The sequence below is a fragment of the Eschrichtius robustus genome, chromosome 18 (genome assembly GCF_028021215.1).
Source record: "Eschrichtius robustus isolate mEscRob2 chromosome 18, mEscRob2.pri, whole genome shotgun sequence".
NCBI lineage: Eukaryota > Metazoa > Chordata > Mammalia > Artiodactyla > Eschrichtiidae > Eschrichtius > Eschrichtius robustus.
Window position 1 is genome coordinate 78,097,001 of NC_090841.1, and position 19,461 is coordinate 78,116,461.

Consider the following 19,461-nt stretch of genomic DNA (forward strand, 5'->3'; position numbering starts at 1 on the left):
GATGGCTGAGAAACCAGTGGAGGATTGTGATTTCTCTTCTTTTCCCCTTTTTTTAAAAGATGAAATTCTCCTCTAAGTTTCAGACTTAGTTTAGCAGCTAAGTGGAGGTGAAAAACTGCTTTTCTCAGTTTTTTTTTCTTATAAATCATTCTCTTCATTGTAGGAGCTTACACATTTGTTCCGTGGCTTCTCAGCTTTAAAAGAGGAAGAGCCCTAGAAGAAAGAGAGAATAAAATATTGGTCAAAGAAACGGGTTACTTCTTTATATACGGTCAGGTAGGTTCAGCCCTAATGCCTCTGTCTCTGTCCAATGCCTCCCATTTTGTGCTGACTTCTGACAAAGTTCTTTGGTTTGTTTCTCAGGTTTTATACACCGATAACACCTTTGCCATGGGACACCTAATACAGAGGAAAAAAGTCCATGTCTTTGGGGACGAATTGAGTCTGGTGACTTTGTTCCGATGTATTCAAAATATGCCTGAAACACTACCCAATAATTCCTGTTATTCAGCTGGTAAATAATAGTTCTATATACATAGCCAGAAAGACATTCCTCAATATACTGTGTGGTTTTTATTATCTTGAATGATAAACTAGTCTGTTTTAATAGAGACAAAATCATTATTAATAGGTTTATCATTTTTATATACATTTAGAAAGGGCAGTAACTTCACAGCAATCCACACTAGAACAATTGTAAGCTGGGTTTTCTTCAACCTGTAATAACAATGCTGGAATAATAAGAGAATGGTAACCACGTGCCAGGCACTTTACCTGTGCCCCTTCCTTTAATCCTCCCTGTGGAAGGGAGGTGGGGTCTGAGGCACGGAGAGGAAGCACACATTGTCTTAGGCTGCACAGAACTTAGTTTAAACCAGCCAGTCTGACCCCAGTGGGACTCACAGAATCTCTTCTTTACCTCCTGAGGAAGAAGTGCCTTTGGCCGGTTTGAGGGTCAGTGGCACAGTGGCTTTGCTGGTGTCAATGGACACCAGGTGGATGCGTCTGGGATGTGAAAGTGTAGGAGTGAGGCTGCATTTCAATTCAGAAAAGGGAAAGGGCAGGCTCGCTTCATTTCAGGTCTCTTTGGGCTGTAATTGCCATCGGAGCCTTCATTTTGTCTTGGGGTAATTTCAAATTAATCGAGGCCAGTATCTGAAAAAAAAAAATTGCCTTCGACACATTTATTTCTCTCTGGTGATTTTGGCAAATCCATTCAGGACCCCGAAGAATGTCTTCCCTTCCAGACAGTTAGCGCGAATTACAGTGTGGAACATGGGGTGCAACGGGGCTGTGCGATTTGAAGCACTGTATTCCGAAGGCGTTTACTGACAAAGGCACGATGAAACAAGTGAGAAAGCAAAATAGTTCCCAATAATGGAGACGATTGTCATCCTGGATCCACAGCCATAAATAGCTTTGACAGGGTGATGAGGAAGTTTACTGAATTGGAATTCCCTAATTTTCAAAGAGAAATGTTTCCCTGCAGCCAGTGGTAACCAGTATTTTGGTGCTGCAAAATATTTGTAAATGGTGAGATTACTTCAGTCTGTTATATTTATTTACATTAATTAGTACTTAGAGCTTTACAACACACTCTTTTTCAAATTTTCTAATCATCAGCCCCTCATGGTTACTTTCTCAGCCAGATTTCCTAGGTGCCTTACTTTTTAAGAGTAATTAACTTGACCTTAAAGATATTTCTCAGTGCTAGTAGCTTAGTATTATTTACAAAAAGTGTTTTCTAGGAAATTTCAGGTTTTCAATCTTTATCTGTTCTAGAACGAATTTGTTTAAAACCATTAAAAGCTACACATTGGTGTATACGTGTATAAAGTGCTTCCATAATAATCTGGAAAAAATTAAAATGGTCCATTTGAGGAGCCCAACGAAGCTGAATCTTATTATTTCATTAACAAGTTGAATGTGTTTATTGTAGAAAAAGTTAGAGCTGATTGCTATAATCTGGAAGAATTGAAATAGCCCATAACTCAGTGCTGAAATTTTAAATAGAACCTACTTTGAAACGTAGTTGGTTCACACAGACTTTATTTTGAGAGTTACTATTACTTAATGATCTGTCATCTATAGCCTTTGTCAAATTATTAGATTATCTTCAATCTCTATGATACTGACTAATCCATTCAACAGATAACTTCAATCTTTTTTTTTTTTCTACTACTTAATGTAATCATCAAATGCCTTGCCAATCCTAAAAGTGTACACTTTACCCTTAACAATACCTAAAACTATGTTCTTTTGTTTGTTGTCTGTCTTGGTCTATTAACAAAAAACAAGATCCTTGTAGACAGACGCTTTGGTTATTCTGATCACCGCCCTATGAGGGCCTACGAAGGTGTCTGGTATATCTGAGGTGCTCAGTAAATAAACACCCACTGGCTATTGCTGCAGGACACCCAGGTGCTTTGGCTTGACAGTGGAATAGAGGTTAACGTAGATGTGTTCCTGTAAATACATTTTCATGGCATGTTAATGAAACAATGCAACTACTTTTAAAATTGTTAGTTGAAAGTACTGACAATTTAGATGCTATTTCCTTTGTTATTTCCTTGGTTTTATTCTCTGCCCCTCCTCCTCTTTCTTTTTCTTTATCTTTTTCTTTTAAAATGGAGTCAAGAATGACCTGATATACTGAGTGTAGTTCCGGAGTTGTGTTTTGTATTCCTGAATCACAGGCTGCATTATTGTAAATTAGGCGCATGCATGCAGATTAGTTGATCAGTTTTGAGAAGCTAATTGCATTGTTGCTTTTGATTGTAAAAACAAGTATGGAAACACAAATTATAGAGGGCTATAAAAGTAATCCAAATGACTCCTCATCCCATAGTTTGTACTCTAGAGAAAGACTATGTTAGCAGATGTGCTTTGTGAATAAGTGGTGTTTTGTTTTTCACTTTTAAATAATTTATGCATTTTGTATGCACATTTGAAAGTATATTTAGGACTATGCAGTATATATACGTGGGTGTGCTCATTTTTTTGTATTTTTATTTAACATTATTTTTTAAAGATTCCCATGTCAATAAAATGAAGCAAAACCACTTTTAACTATATAACCTTCCATCAAGGGACGTGCTATGAATTCCTAAACTTTTTTTTCTTATAGTTAGATGTTTGGTTCCTGTTTAGATTCTCCATTTTACGAACAGTAGGTGACACATCCATTTATGTCTGTTATAACTCCTTCTGCTTGTTTCTTTTACTTTTTTGGGGGGGTGTTTAGGCAAATAATAACTGGTTTAGAAGTCCACTGGTGTAATTTGAAGGGTGAATGCCTATGTTACTATTTTTTTCCAAAACAAAGTAGTTGTCTTTAATGTTCTCCCCTCCCCCTCCTTTCCTGCTTAAAGTTCTTGCAAATCATTCTTTTCCAGGCATCGCAAAGCTGGAGGAAGGGGATGAACTCCAACTGGCAATACCACGCGAAGATGCTAAAATATCCCGGGATGGAGACGGCACGTTTTTTGGTGCACTGAAACTTCTGTGACCTACTTACACACCTTGGCGTGGCTGTTTTCCTCCCTTTCTTTGTACCTCTAAAGAGAAAACACTTAACTGGAAATACCAAAAAAAAAAAAAGGTAGTTACCATAGCCTGGTTTGCTGAAACTAGACCAAAACAGGAAATTTAACAGACAACCACAGCCAAAGTGTGTCATGTGAATTACAAGAACTAGAGCCCGTTTAAGGAAAAATAGAACTAGAAAGACTTTTCGCTATAATGCCATGTTGAACACCTTAGTCAATAGTTTCTTACCTTGGAAGAAGCACAAGATTCAAAGGGGCAGTAATCATTTCTTCAAAAATGGTATCCCACTGTTTGCTATGGAACAGCGCCCGTGCCTGTAGGACATTAAGACATTTGGGGGAAATCTCAGGATTTATCCTCTATTTTTATGTTAAATACCCTTTCTCCTTTTTCAGTTAATATTGAGGAAACTAAAAAAAAAGGAAAAAAAAAGTATAGAAATCTTGCATTCCATACATGAAAAAGTAACTAAAAGTTTAAATTTAAATATCATATTAAACAATTGGACTCAAAATAGGATATAGGCACTATTTAAGTCTTTTAGGTTTATTTCAAGTTTGCAATTTTTAGCTCTAATATCATATATTACCCGCTGGAACACTCCTGGACATCTTTCACAGGAGGGAAATAATTCTCTCATGTGTTTACACTTAGGTGTATTTTTTATAGCTAATTTCAGTTGCTTCAGAAACTTTTAATGTAGGGTAATTCCAATTCATGCATATAAGCATTAATTGAAAGAAATAACTATAGGTGTTTTTACCTAAAAATAAAATCTGCCATAGAAGTTAATAAGTACATTTGTAATAATGTAATATCATTTCCCTTTATTTCCTATCCTTCTGTTTTAAACTGCTGGTATTGTAGTTCACATATCCCAGCCTTTAAAAAATACTCATGTTATTAGCTTTACAGAAGTTGAGGTTTAATTAAAGTTCTTGGCATCCTGAGTATGTTACATGCCATGTGCTTGTTCCAAAGATTATCACATGCCAGAAGACATTGTCCTAATTTTCATTTTATAAAGACTCATTTTTGAGAATGCTGTAATACTTATCTTTTATAACGTCATGTGTTTTGCTTATATTTTTAAATGTCATCAGTTTAAACAGTTTACTTCATTGTTTAAACAGATGGAAAAATAGACCCTGGTCTACACTAGTTTTCCCCAGTTTACATTAAAATATTTTTAAAGGTATTTTTTTCAAAACAAAATTATTTTTATTTTGTGCCTAAAATTAAACTTTGTTTAAAACTGATTTCTATAGTTTTGGCTTTTTGGTTAAAATAAAATACACTTTGCAGTTTATTCTGTTTTACAATATTGTAATAAAAAAATAAGTGATAGGTGAGGTAGAAGTTTCAATACTAGAAGGAAGTCAGAGATTTTCTTAGTGTTGCTGCTAAGTAGATTGCCAAATAAAAAATGTTAGTGCCTTTTGCCTCATTTTTGGATTGTTTGTCTAACACTACTCATCTTTTGGTTTCTCTCCATAACACTGAATGTTGTCTTAAAAATTAGGTGCATGCAGGGAACTATAGTCAATATCCTGTGATTAAACCATAATGGAAAAGAATATGGAAAAGAATGTATATATATGTATAACTGAATCACTTTGCTGTACAGAAATGAACACAATATTGTAAATCAACTATACTTCAATTAAAAAGACTAAGTAAAATGATAAAAAAAATTAGGTGCATAAATTGTAGAACATTATAAAGTAGTATGTGTTAGGGTATGATATAAAGTATTTGAAGTCATAAATATTTTACATGTTTCAAAAAGGATTTGGTCACCTCAATACTATATATATAAAGTTATGGATTAAATATTTCTTAGAGCCTAGGTTAAAAAAAGATAAAACTACATTGTAATAGGCTTGCACCCTAATCTCTTGTAAATCTACAGCTTGCAACATTTTTCTTTCTAAATGGCTTAGCATATTTTGTCAGCAGATGTAGAATTCAGCCACATAAAATGGTCTTAAATCTTATTTTGCTTTCTGTTCAAACCAGCCTTAAAATGTGAATCTTACCTTCCTCGTCAGTGAAATTGTGAGGAAAATCAGACTTTGGTTGAGTCAAAGTTTATGCAGTTATCAGGAAGTTGAATTAAGTCAGAAAGAGAAAGACAAATACCATATGATATTACTTATATGTGGAATCTAAAATATGACACAAATGAACCTATCTATGAAACAGAAGCAGAATCAGGGACATAGAAAATAGACTGGTGGTTGCCAAGGAGGAGGGGGGTGGGAGAGGGTTGGATTGGGAGTTTGGGAATAGCAGATGCAAACTGGTATATATATAAAATGGATAAACAACAAAGGTCCTACTGTAGAGCACAGGGAACTATATTCAATAACCTGGGATAAACCATAATGGAAAAGACTATGAAAAAGAATGTAGATATATGTATAACTGAGTCACTTTGCTGTACAGCAGTAATTAACACGGTGTTGTAATTCAACTATACTTCAATAAAAAATAAATTTAAAAAAAAGATCAGGTAAATAGAGGTGTGTGGGGATGTGGCCGCAACAGTGAGTGAGATTGCCCAAGTTCAGCCTTTGCTATCTTTCCTCCAATTTATTTTAGCAGAAAAGGATGTTATCCTGGGATTTCCTATGAAAGAAAATTTCTAAGGTTTAAGTATATGGGCCCAGGCCAGATACTCTTCTGTCTTAAATGCGAAGTCAAGATTCGTGGTGCTACCTAATCACCCAGTGAGGGCCCTCGGTGCATTAGCAGAACATGCGGAGGAAGTAATGTGCTGGCCTCACTGGCGCCTGGAGTAACCCCTCCGCTGGCTGGTCACCGAGCAGAGAAGCTCCTCCCAGTGTACTCTGTTATGGGTGCAGTGACCTACTGATAGAAGGGCTTAATAAATCCTATTGTCATTCGAAGTCCGAACCAGAAAATATTACTCTGAAGATGTCCCTGCCCTAGGAGACCCGTGCAGCCCCCTGACGTGTTTGGTTTGGCTCCCATGTTGCTTCGCAATTTTTGAGTTTGTTTCTAAGATAAAAATCTAGATTCATTACATGAAACAGGACACTCAAATTTCTTTCAGAAATACAGACGTTTTATTTTACAACCTTGGAGGGTGATATATAATATACGTACAATAATATTCAGAATCTTTAGGGCACGGTTTGGTGATGCATTTTTACAAAGTGGACCCCTCCTGAGGCCACCTCCCCAATCTCAGCACAGGACATCGCCAGCACCCCGAAGCCTGTCACCTCCTCCCCGACTTTAAGTAATCACCATTCTGACTTCTGTCTTCAAGGAAGAGTTTTGCCATTTGAACTTTATGCAAATGGCACCTCACGGGATGTCATCTTCTCAACATCTGCTCACCACGTTGTGAAATCTTTCCACAGTGTTTCCTGTAGGAAGGGTTCATTCTCTTTCTCTGCTGAATAGAATTTCAATATATTTGTCCATTTTACTATTGAAAGACCTGTGGGCTATTTTCAGTTTGGGGCTATTATGAGTTGTGTTTCTGTGAATATTCTCTGAAAATATTTTGGGGCCCCTATGTACCTATTTCCGCTGGATCTATACCTGGGAGTGGAATTGTTACGACATAGACTATGCATACGTCCGGCTTCAGTTAATGCTGCCAAAACGATTTCTGAATGATAATTTCAGAAAATCACACAGAACCAGGCTATTCAAGGCCACAATTGACAGGGCTAATTTTTCTCTGCCCACTGCAGCCAGACAAGTGCTCTCTGCTTTGCTGCAGACCCCTGGGAGTCTCTTTGCGCCCCCCCCTGTTGTCTGTCCGGCCTGTGCTAGGATCCTGGGGATTATAAAGAGAGTTTACTCCGGATATCTGTGGGCTCATTCACTTTTCTAAATTAATTTTGTAAATGTGCATAAATCTGATTAACTTTCACAGATTCATCATGGTTAAAGGGGGTCCAAGATCTCTAGGCGTCCATCAAATCAGCTTCTCCTTTCTGGTTTCCCTTCTCCTGTGGAGGAGGGGAGGGCCCCAAGGGCTGGCATGGGGCCCTCAGCAACTCCAAACACTGGGGATGTCCCTGCTCAGCCATGCCCGGGCCATCAAGCAGTGAATGCAATTTTCTTTTAAGCTCCGTTTGAGGTTGTCTTTGATTGCCTCCTCACCTTCCCCATCGCTAAGTTGACTAAGTCTTTTGTTACTTAAAAAAAAAGGAAATAATGTTTAAGATCATTGAACAAATAAAGATAATAAAATAAAATTGTAGAAGGATGTTAATAACAGTTATGAGTATCAATGTGTTGTTTATTTAGATTTATTTTACAATCTTATGCTAGCGTGATCCTCACCAATACTTAAGATCATGTATTTAGAGTATGCGATACTTTTCCTGCATACTTCTTAATTCTGTGCAAGTGAAAAGATTTTAGGCATTTGTTTAGTTTTTGTTTTATCTTGCGTTTCTAGACCCTGCTGCGATCACACACTGTATTTAAAACTAATCGCAAAGGTGGGAACTAATGGGCTGGGATGGAGTGGGTAGCTCTGTGTGAGGGACTGTTAGGTATGGTGTTATGATATGGAACTGTCAATTTAGATCTCCCAATGGCTAGTTAATTTGTCACTTTAAAGGACTAAACAAACAAGATCAACAGCACAAAACTATGATATATCTGGTATTCCAGAGTACAAGTTGATTAATTTTTCTGGGTCTTATTTTTTCCATCTGTTTAGCAACGACTTTTTTCACGAATGAATGGGAAAACTCACAAAATCCATTTTAGACCACTTAGAGGGAAACACTGATTATATCATTACCTTTAGGCATGTATTTACAGTGGTAGAATATATTCTATGAGAACTTTTTGGATAAAACATTTTATTGTGTGTATATGTATATAAAACTTCGATAGTGACTCTAGACCTTGTGCTTTTCAGACTTTGGCTGCTTTGGGTGTTCTGTTGTTCCTTTCTTTCAAGCTGTCCTTATTCACAGCTATTCTGCCTGTTACGATGCTTTTCCATGTTTTCTGTGGCAGAGGGTCTGCCATAGTAACTGCAGTAATGAGTCACATTTCCCTGTGGCATAGATATCGCTGCCGTTGTTTTCCAGGTCAATAAAAGAACCACAAAGTGGCCAAAATGTTCTGCTCCTGTCCAGACCATCACATTAACATAAAAATGTGTTAGAAAAGTCTCGTGGTTATAAAGGAATTGCAGTTTTTAACATTATAGTTCCACCTTTAAATACCAAGGGAAATTTCTTAACGGATTTTCGTATGTGATCACTGCCTGTAACAGTATTCTTTTTAGGCCTATGCATTTGCACAGCTTCAGAATATTACATAATTATTACACCTATTATTCCATGTTTTCCATTAATAGCAATTGGCGTATAGGTACTAAGTGCTTTTGCTTAAAAGACACCCCCATCCTCAAACACACACATAAGAGGAGGGATTTGAACCGGAATTCAAAAGAAGGAAAGAGACATGCACTATTCGGTTTTATTTTAGAAAAAATATGCAAGTTAAATTGGAAGGAAATTGAGAAATCTAGTTTTATTATTTTGTTTTAACATCTCTTGAATAGACCAGAAAAAAAGAAACCAAAACAGAGAGAAAGCGGCCCCCTGGGACTGGGAACACCTCTCCTGCCCTTCTTCAGCCCCATGGGAGCCTCCTTCGGCCCAGTAGTGCGAATGGAAAAGGAAACACACAGCCCTGACCACATCCTGCCCGGAGGCTACGTGTTTCCAGGATTTAAGAGGCAGGTGGGGCGAGAGCTTCAGTGTGGAAGCAGAAGTTTGCCCTAAATTTAACTTGATGGAAGGAGTGAAAGGAACCAGGATTCGGGAGATCTGGGGAGAGTGGCAAGAAAGCAGAATAAGGGGGAGTTTATGAGAAAGAAAACGTCCATGGGAAAGAGTCTTTCCGGGGCCGGGGGCTGTCCGTATGGGAGCAGCCTACAGGTGTGAGCTGGGGCAAGTAGGGAGATGGGGGTGTGGTCTGCTCACATTCCCTCAGGACCGCCCCTACCTAGCCTCTCTCTAAATGCTGAGAAAGGATTGATCCTCTTAAGGGGTCTTGTCAGGGAGGAGCATAGGGTTGGGGTCCCTGGTCCCCCACGGGAATAGGAGCCACACTCAATATGAACAGAACTGTGTGGGTAGAGAATCACTTGGAAATGAGAACAGCCCACTTTCTCCTTTTGCATTTCAGAGAAGCCTGTTGCATAATACATAACAATTTGACTCCCTTGGAAGTGAAGAAAATTTGATTATTTTTTTTTTGAAGTGTTAACCTCAGAGTTGACAGGGCTGCCCGATTAGAGTCTGAAAATCACAGTAAAAGTGAACAAGACATTTCTAAACAGCTTCCCGCCCACGGAGGATTCCCCTCTGCCACCTTGGAAGGTTGTCATCCAGCCTCGGAGGAAACACCTCCAGAGAAGACAGCCTGCTTTAGTGCTGAAATCCGCATCTCCTTCGGGAAACTAGGATGCGGTCTGTGCTTTCAGAGATCCCTCTCCCCACATCCCAGGAGAGGAAATTCAGCACTTAGCAGAAGTTCCTTTTAACCCCCATTATCTGAGTGGATACGTCCAGCCATTTGGAAGAGTTTGGAAAGCTGCAAGAATTTTCATTTGTGAAAATTAAAACTAATTGGAGTTCTAGCGGTTGCTTGAGTCTTATCTCAGGGAATGGGGTGGTCCACTTGGGCCTCACGTAGGGGGAAGCCTGCTTCTGCACATGTGGTGAAAGAGCCCCCGGATTTCCCACTGTCACCTGATAGTGAGAAACGTGCAAAAGGTCAAGGAAGGAAGTGTCAAGAAATTAGAAATTTCTGTACAAGAGAAAAAAATGAAAAAGAAAGCCCCTGCCCCCCAAAGAAGTCAAAAAAGACAGAGAGGAAGAGCAAGGAAGGAAGGGAGGAAGGAAAGAAGGAAGAAAGGGAGAAAGGGAGGGAGGGAGGAGAAAAGGAGGGAGAGAGGAGGGAAGGAAGGAAGAAACTTTTTCAATATTTAAAGAGGCATAACATGCCAGAGGGTAAAACTAGAATCAATGGGTAGAACTTACAGAATTTTTTCTTTTTTTAATTTAATTTTTATTTTATATTAGAGTACAGTTGATTCACAATGTTGTGTTAGTTTCAGGTGTACAGCAAAGTGATTCAGTTATACATACATATACATATATATATATATATATATATATATATATATATATATATATACACACATTATTTTTCCGATTCTTTTCCCTTACAGGGTATTACAAGATATTGAGTAGAGTTCCCTGTGCTATACAGTAGGTCCTTGTTGATTATCTATTTTATATATAATAGTGTGTATATGTTATCCCTCCCGGAATTTTTTCTTTTTTAAACAACTTTTTTAAGGTACGAATGACATACTATAAAATTTACCTGTTTAAAATACATTTGAAGAGTTGTGCAGAAAGTGACCAAATTTAATTAAAAACCTTAGGAACTTGAAATTATAGTCTCAGGAAGGAAAGGGAGAGGCTTAGGGAAAGATCTAAAATGAAGAAGAAAAAGAATTTTCTGAGAAAAGATTTTGCGCATTCTTCTATATTAAAATTGATTTAGATTTACAAAAGGTTACAAAGATAGTACAGTGTTTTGTACACTCCTCACCCAGCTTCCCATATAGTTAGTGTCATACATACATGACATTGTCACAACGAAGAAACAAACACTAGTACGTTACTGTTAACTGAACTCCATACTTTATTAGGATTTTATTGGCTTTTCTACTGCTGTCCTCTTGCTTTCCTGGATCCAACCCAGGGCACTTCATTGCATTTAGTTGTCACACCCCCTTCGCCTCCTCTGATCTGTGACTGTTTCTCAGACTGTCCTTGTTTTCATGGCCCTGGCAGCTTTGAGGGTGTTTTGTAGGATGACCCTCAGTTTGGGTTAGCCTGATATTTTTCTCATGGTTAGGATGGAGTTATTATGCCTTCTGGGGAAGAACACCAAAGAAGTGCCCTTCTCATCACATCAAATCAGACAGAATCACCTGGCCAGGTAGTGTTTGCCAAATTCCCAAGAGATCACTTGGAAATTCATGTTTCTCACTACTTTGGAAACACAGCAGTGTCTTACCTCTGCCTTGTTGAGATGTTGTACCCATGTACAACCACCAGAGGGAAACCGAGAACAACTAAAGTAAATTGTCTTTTTTTTTTAAAGTCTTTATTGAATTTTTTACAAGATTGCTTCTGTTTTTTGTTTTGGTTTTTTAGCCGCAAGGCATGTGGGATCTTAGTTCCCCAACCAGGGATCCAACCCGAACTCCCTGCATTGGAAGGCGAAGTCTTAACCACTGGACAGCCAGGGAAGTCCCAAATGGTCTTTTTTTTTTTTTTAACATCTTTATTGGAGTATAATTGCTTTACATTGTTGTGTTAGTTGCTGCTGTGTAACAAAGTGAATCAGCTATATGTATACATATATCCCCATATCCCCTCCCTCTTGCGTCTCCCTCCCACCCTCCCTATCCCACCCCTCTAGGTGGTCACAAAGCACTGAGCTGATCTCCCTGTGCTATGCGGCTGCTTCCCACTAGCTAGCTATTTTACATTTGGTAGTGTATATATGTCCATGCCACTCTCTCACTTCATCCCAGCTTTCCCTTCCCCCACCCCATGTGCTTAAGTCCATTCTCTACGTCTGCGTCTTTATTCCTGTCCTGCCCCTATGTTCATCAGAACCATTTTTTTTTAGATTCCATATATATGTGTTAGCATACGGTATTTGTTTTTCTCTTTCTGACTTACTTCACTCTGTATGACAAACTCTAGGTCCATCCACCTCACTACAAATAACTCAATCCAAATGGTTTATTTTTAAATGTAACTAAGTGGGTAGAGAAATACTAAAAATGATAAAACCAGGAACTGGACAAGCGTTAAAAGACCAACCAGACCGTTTTAGTGATTTCTCAATCACATCCAACTCCTAATGAAAGCTTTGCAATGTCACAGTTTCTCCTCTGTCCCGTGTGACGCAGACTGATTCCTGTGGGGTTGTTCTAACTGGTTGGCAAACCTGGAAAATGTGGCCAATGTGTAGAGTCCGCACAAGTTAGGGGCAGAAGGATGGCAGGGAGAACCTGGAGAAAGGAAGTTTGGAGGACAGCCTCCTTCTTAAGTTTTCGTAGAAATCTCTTCCCATCTCTGACTTTTTAACCAGGAAATGGTGAGCGGTAAGTTTTAATACCTATATATAATGCATATTGTCTACATCTGTTTAATTTAAAAAATCATTTATCTACATAACCGCACTAAGCCAATTTGTACACACTAATTTTTAATTAAAAAAATTAATAGACAATTTTTTAGAGCAGTTTTGTGTTGGCAGAAAAACTGAACAGAGAGAGCCCGTCCACTTAATCATCACCACCTCAACTCCCCCTGTTATTAACATATTGTATTTATGTGGTAAATTTGCTATAATCAATGAACCCACATTGATACACAATTGTTAACTAAAGTTCTACAGTTTACATTAAGGTTCTTGGTGTTGGACAGTCTATAGGTTTTGACAAATGCTTAAAGCCATGTATCCACCATTACAGGATCATATAGAGTACTTCCACTGCCCTGAAAGTCCCCCGTGCTCCCCCATTCATCCCTCCACTCCCTTCACGCCCCGCCCTGAGGCTCTGGCAACCACTCAGCTCTTTTACTGTCTGCATAGTTTTGCCTTTTCCAGAATGTCATAGAGTTGGAATCACACAGTATATATAGTCTTTTTTTTTTTTACATGTTTATTTTTTTATTTTATTTTTTAAATTGAAGTAGAGTTGATTTATAACGTTGGGTTAGTTGTTTCAGGTGTACAGCACAGTGATTCAGTTTCAGATTCTTTTCCCTCATAGGTTATTACAAAATATTGAGTATAGTTCCCTGTGCTCTACAGTAGGTCCTTGTTGGTTATCTATTTTATACATAGTAGTGTGTATATGTTAATCCCAAACTCCTAATTTATCCTCCCCCTTTCCCGTTTGGTATCCATAAGTTGTCTGGCTTCTTTCACTTGCAATATGACTTAAGATTCCTCTATGTCTTTTTGTAGCTTGACGCTTGTTTCTTTTTACTGCTGAATAATGCTCCATTGTACGAATGATTGGCAGTTGTTAATCTATTCACCTATGAAAGGACATCTGAGTTGCTCCCAAGTTTTGATAATTATGAATGAAGCTGCTATAAACATTTGTGCACAGAATTTTGCGTGGACGTACATTTTCAAATCACTAGGGTAAAAGTCCAGGAGCACAAGTGCAGGAACGTATGGTAAGACTCGGCTTAGCTTTGTAAGAAACTGCCCAAGTGTCTTCCAAAGGGGCTGGACCACTTTGCCTCCTTACCAGCAGTGAATGAGCGTTCCTGTTGCTCCACGTCCTGGCCGGCATTTGGCGAGGGTCTCACTGTCAGTGGTTCAGATTTTAGCCGTTTAATAGGTGAGCAGAGTTGCCTCCTTGTTTTAACTTGTAGTTCCCTCCTGACACGTGATGTTGAGCACCTTTTCAGGTGTCTTTGCCGCCCGCAGATCTTCTTTGCTGAGGTGTCTGCTCAGGCCTTTTGGCCACTTTTCAATTGGTGTGTGTTTTCTTACTGTTGGGTTGTAAGAGTTCTTTGTCTGTTTTTAGCAGAAGTCCTTTGTCAGATGTGTGTTCTGTGAAGGTCTCCTTCTAGTCTGTCATTTTTCTTTCTGTTCCCTTAAATCTAATTTAGTTTTCACCACAACCCTAGGATTGCAGGTGCTATTATTCCCTCTATTTTATAGACGAGGAGCTGGGGCCATATCTCATGCAAGGTCTCAGAAACTAGAGTATGTGCATCCGGACCGTGACCCCTGATGGGGACAGGGTCTGCAGAGCCAATTGCTTCTTCACTTTCATATTCAGTGTTTATCAGCTTTATACCCCTTTGTGCTCCATTGAGGTCAGTAGTGATGCTGAGACCCTGATATTGGTCCACTTTCCATATATGTTGCCCTAGATACTGGTGCCTACTTGGACATGCAGTGAGCTAGCAAGAGTCAGTGTTTGAGAATAGACTTTTAAATACTGTAAAATCAAATGCAGCTTCCAAAAAGTTGCATTCAGACCAACAGCAGGGGGTTTTTCAATGTCAGGGAACAATGCAATGGTTTCCTGAAAGAGCAGGGAAAAATCTGCTATAACTTAACCCAGGGGATTTTCGTTTGGTCCTTGGTAGAAGTGAAAATGAAGCTTCAGAAGTCAGGCCATGGGGTCAACTATCCTTACTTTTAATCACTTTGGCCTGGAAATTTCCCGGCAGAGGGCTAGACTATTCACTTCATCCAAACAGATGCACAGGAGAAAAGATGGATGAGTAACACAGTGGGTATATTATCACCTCTACCAATCTGTCTTAAAAAAGAAAGAGAGAGAGAGAGGGAGAGGGAGAGGGAGAGGACTTGGGAGATGAGATAGGGGAGGGCGGTGGAGGGCGGCACGAGTGGTACCTTCGCGCTTTTTAAGCGCTTTCTTTAAGCAGCAGCAACATCTTTTGGTCCTGCGCATCTCCTGAGAGCGCGATCAACGAGGTTCAAAAGGAGGCCAGTTGTTTGGTTTTTCTTTCAACACAAGGAAATGTTTTCCGACAAGTACAGCTGCCCCGACGTGGAATGGGCTACTGTATCATCAAAGTGCCTGGTGCCATCAGCCTTTCCCACATTCGCCAGGCTGCAGGGCTGGAACCATCTAATTTCTCAGCATCAGCGCGCGGCCTGGAGGAGATGAGGGGAGGGGTCCCCGGAACGGAGGCGGAGGAGAGACGCGCCTGGGGAGAAGGTGAGGCTTTCGGGCCCGGTTAGAAGTCAGTGTGCGAGGGGCGGAGGAGTCATGGGCGGGCCTTGGGAAAACCGAAGCAAAGCGTTGTATTTCAAGGAGTTTGATGACGAGAGATGATAGTCTCTCGGCCCTCGGATGATGAAAGAGCAGTGAGGGAAGCAGCTGGAAGGGCACCCCGGCCGGCATGCGGGCTCCAGTCCTGGGTCCAGGGAAGAGATGGCTGGAAGGTAGACAAGAGGGAGGCCCTGGGAGATCCGGGGAGGGTGAGAGGCGTGGGGCCTGGTGGGAAAGCAGGGAGGTCGCTTTAGGTACCGCTTCACCTGAGGCAGGCCGGAAGCACCTACGCGTAGAGGAGGCAGAAGGTGGGTCCAGAGAAGGAAAAGGACACTATGCCCGAGAGACCTTGTTTTCTTTGTGACTTAAGAGGTGAGTTTCCTGACTGCGCAGACGGTGCCGGATTCCGGGCCGAGGGCTCTGATTCTCTGTGGCCCGGTCCTCCCAGCTTCTGCGCCCCCATCCCTGCTGGGCTGTCGGGGAACCGCCCGCCCCACGGCCGCTGCCGGCACTGGTGCCCCTCGCCTCCTTCACTCCCCCCCCCCCCCCCTCCCTCCAGCCGCACAGGTGGGGCCGATGCTTTGGAGTCCGTTGCTTTTTTCACTCATACTCCCCCATCAACTCTACGTGAACGTCCAAAGTCCCCATGGCCTTCTTTGTTAAAGGACTTGGTGGTTCTATTTTCAAACGGTTTAATAAGGCAACAATAAGATCGTTTTAATAAGTGGTTTAACGAGGTGTTTCCGCACTGCCCACCGCGAGATGCACAAACGGGGGGATGGCGCGCCAGTCCCACCCCGCCCCCCAGGCGAACCCCCTAACTCTTCCTTCTGTGAGCTGCACAGCTGCTCAGGGCCTTCGCTTTATTTTTTATTTTTTAAAATTTTTATTTATTTATTTATTTTTATGGCGGTGTTGGGTCTTCGTTTCTGTGCGAAGGCCTTCTCTAGTTGCGGCAAGCGGGGGCCTCTCACCGTCGCGGCCTCTCTTGCTGCGGGGCACAGGCTCCAGACGCGCAGGCTCAGTAGTTGTGGCTCATGGGCCACAGCTGCTCCGCGGCATGTGGGATCCTCCCAGACCAGGGCTCGAACCCGTGTCCCCTGAATCGGCAGGCGGATTCTCAACCACTGTGCCACCAGGGAAGCCCCTCGCCTTCGCTTTAAATGCTGACAAAACGTTTTCTTTAAACTGAATACTCCCAAGTCCCATTGAAGCTCTTGAGGTGAAGTTCCGTTCACGCTTAAATGATCAGAACCTTCACATTGTTTCTGAGCCAAACTGCTTCCATTCATGGTAGAGAGCGCAGCTATATCCCTCTCTCTTCCGTTCTAATTAGATTCTGAGTTTAATAAAAAATTAAGTTTAATAGACCCTGAGTCTAGAGGCAGCCTCACTGAATTTCACTTACTTTTGTTTGAACTGGACCAGCCATGCATCACTAGGAGTGAACGGATTTCTCTCTGTTGGGAATCGTATTAATAACATACTATAAAGTATGAAAAATTTAATGATCGTGTTACCAATACCCAGAAATATTATAGTTTTAATGACTGTGTTATTCATCTTTATCTTGGAGTTTCAGACCATCAATTTTCTTTTAAATTTATGCACCAGACCAAAACAATGTAAAAGTACAGGGCATAATTGATATTTCAAAGACCATACATATTTTGCTCTTTAACTAAGAAAAGCCTTCTGTAAATCTTCACCCGCACACGTTTCTCTGAACATACAAGCTTTGAATTAATAACTGCGGAGCAGTGTACACACGTCTCTAAAATGGCAGTTGGGGTGGAATCACTTCCATTTTGCTTGATTAATTAAAAGTTGAATACCAGTGTGTACTTGTCTAGGAATTTACTTTCTTTGCCATGAAGATTTTGCATTTCTCTCCATTTGGGAGCTGCTTAAGCCTTTTGCTGAAATGACACAGAACTTCATTTTTACCTATTTGGTGTATCTTATTAAATAACCCCTAAAAGCAGTATAGAGTTGTGACAGGATCATGGAGTCCTGGAGTCCAATGAACTGGTTTGAATTGCAACTGTGTTAATTTTAGATATGCGTTCTTGAGTAAGCCCTTAACTCTTCCAAGTCTCAGTTTTTTGATCTGTAAAACAGGGATAGGAACCTGTACAGAATTGATGTGGGAACCAGAGGTAAGTTTATAAAACTTACAAGCTCACTCAGTAGCTCAGTTCCTGCCCATGGCAGGTGTGGTAATGATCTCCATCTCATGTGTGCCTTTATTACCAGGCTGATGCTGATCAGGGCAAAGGACATCTCTGTCTTACCCACTTTTCTATCCCCCATCACTTAGCCCAGTGTTTTGCTCATAAAAGATATCAGCTTACGTTTCTTAATAGAGAAATAAATTACTAAAGGAACGTATTCACAATAGCCAAGACATGGAAATAACCTAAATGTACATTGACAGATGAATGGATAAAGAAGATGTGGTACATATATACAATGGAATACTACTCAGCCATAAAAAAGAATGAAATAATGCCATTTACAGCAACATGGTTGGATTTGGAGATTATCAGACTAAGTGAAATAAGTCAGACAGAGAAAGACAAATACCATGTGATATCACTTATATGTGGAATCTAAAATATGACACAAATGAACTTACAAAACGGAAACAGACTCACAGACACAGAGAACAGACTTGTGGTTGCCGAGGGGGAGGGAGAGTGGGGGAGGGATAGATTGGGAGATTGGGATTAGCAGATGCAAAGTATTCTATATAGAATGGATAAACAACAAGGTCCTACTGTAGAGCACAGGGAACTCTATTCAATATCCTGTGATAACCATAATGGAAAAGACTGTGAAAAAGAATGTATATATGTGTGCACTTAAGCCACTTTGCTGTACAGCAGAAATGAACACAATATTGTAAATCAACTCTACTTCAATAAAATAAATTTTAAAAAATTATTAAGGGCATGAAGCGCCTCATAACCTCTAACTTAAGAAAATCTGGAAATCGGTGCCATGTCTACTTTCTTGCCCCTACATCAATTTCTTTCCACATATTATGCCAGTTTGTCAAGAGATGGAGGCCCTTTCATTGTGCGTCATCTATGGTCTTACTGAGAGAAGTAAAACATTTTTGCATCTCCAGTAGATAGAGAAAGTGGAAATGCCCACAGAGAATTTGCTGAGGATGCTGTATTGTTTCCTGTGTACACAACGCCTGTTGTGTCCACACAGCAGTTCAGTAGCACTTGTGGTCAATAGCTAGTAATAAAAATGACTCCGGCTAAGTCGCAATTCAGATAGCAAAGATTTGATGTAAAGTTGATATTGTTTGGGTTCCTTGGATTTAAACGCCATAGAAAAAGGCTAACTGGAAAAGTAATACAACTGTCTACATGTTTTAAGGGAGAAACTGAGGGCATTTGCACCTGGCTTACTTTTCCCTCTTTAGTCCAAGCATCGTCTCCTTTGGAGATTTCTGATAATGATGGGAATTAACTGTTAGGATGAGAGTCGGAGAGCTTCTGTTGGCAGGAGTCTATCTTTCTCCAAAAATGGACCAAGTCTCTACCAGACAAAGCCCTGGAAGAAAAAACTATAAAGATTGGACATGTACAAAAACTACCTGGAGGCCATGGGGGTGAGGAGAAGCCAGCAGACTCCGGGGGGAGAGCACGCTTGCTTGAACCGGGAGGTGGAACTGTACACGGAGATTTCTCTGGAGGGCTGTGGGACACATGTGGAAAAATCCAGAAGGATTTCTAGGAAATCAGAAATGAGCTGGTAAAACATGACTGTTGAGGAGTGTGGGGAATCCTGGAAGGAAGGAGTCTGAGACTGGATGTCCAAAATCTACCTCCCCACCTCTCTCTCTCTCTTTTTTTTTTTTTTTTTTTTTTTTTTTTTGCCCCACTGCTTGGCTTGTGGGATCTCAGTTCCCTCACCGGGGACTGAACCTGTGCCCCCTGCACTGGGAGTGAAGAGTCCTAACCACTGGACTGCCAGGGAAGTCCCTCCTCCTCATCTCTAATCAACAGATGCAA

General features: G+C 40.4%; 1 protein-coding gene across 4 annotated transcripts in view; it reads left to right on the forward strand.

Moving 5' to 3' along the window:
* TNFSF13B (TNF superfamily member 13b) overlaps window positions 1-4,368 on the forward strand; it is an 84,054-nt gene extending 79,686 nt beyond the window's left edge. For all 4 annotated transcript variants that reach the window (XM_068526820.1, XM_068526821.1, XM_068526823.1 and 1 more), the window contains 3 exons: window positions 164-276; window positions 364-514; window positions 3,396-4,368. In XM_068526820.1, the coding sequence (XP_068382921.1) occupies window positions 164-276; window positions 364-514; window positions 3,396-3,508 (377 nt within the window). In that variant the 3' untranslated portion in view covers window positions 3,509-4,368. The remainder of the gene's footprint in view (window positions 1-163; window positions 277-363; window positions 515-3,395) is intronic.
* Window positions 4,369-19,461: the final 15,093 nt, after the last annotated feature.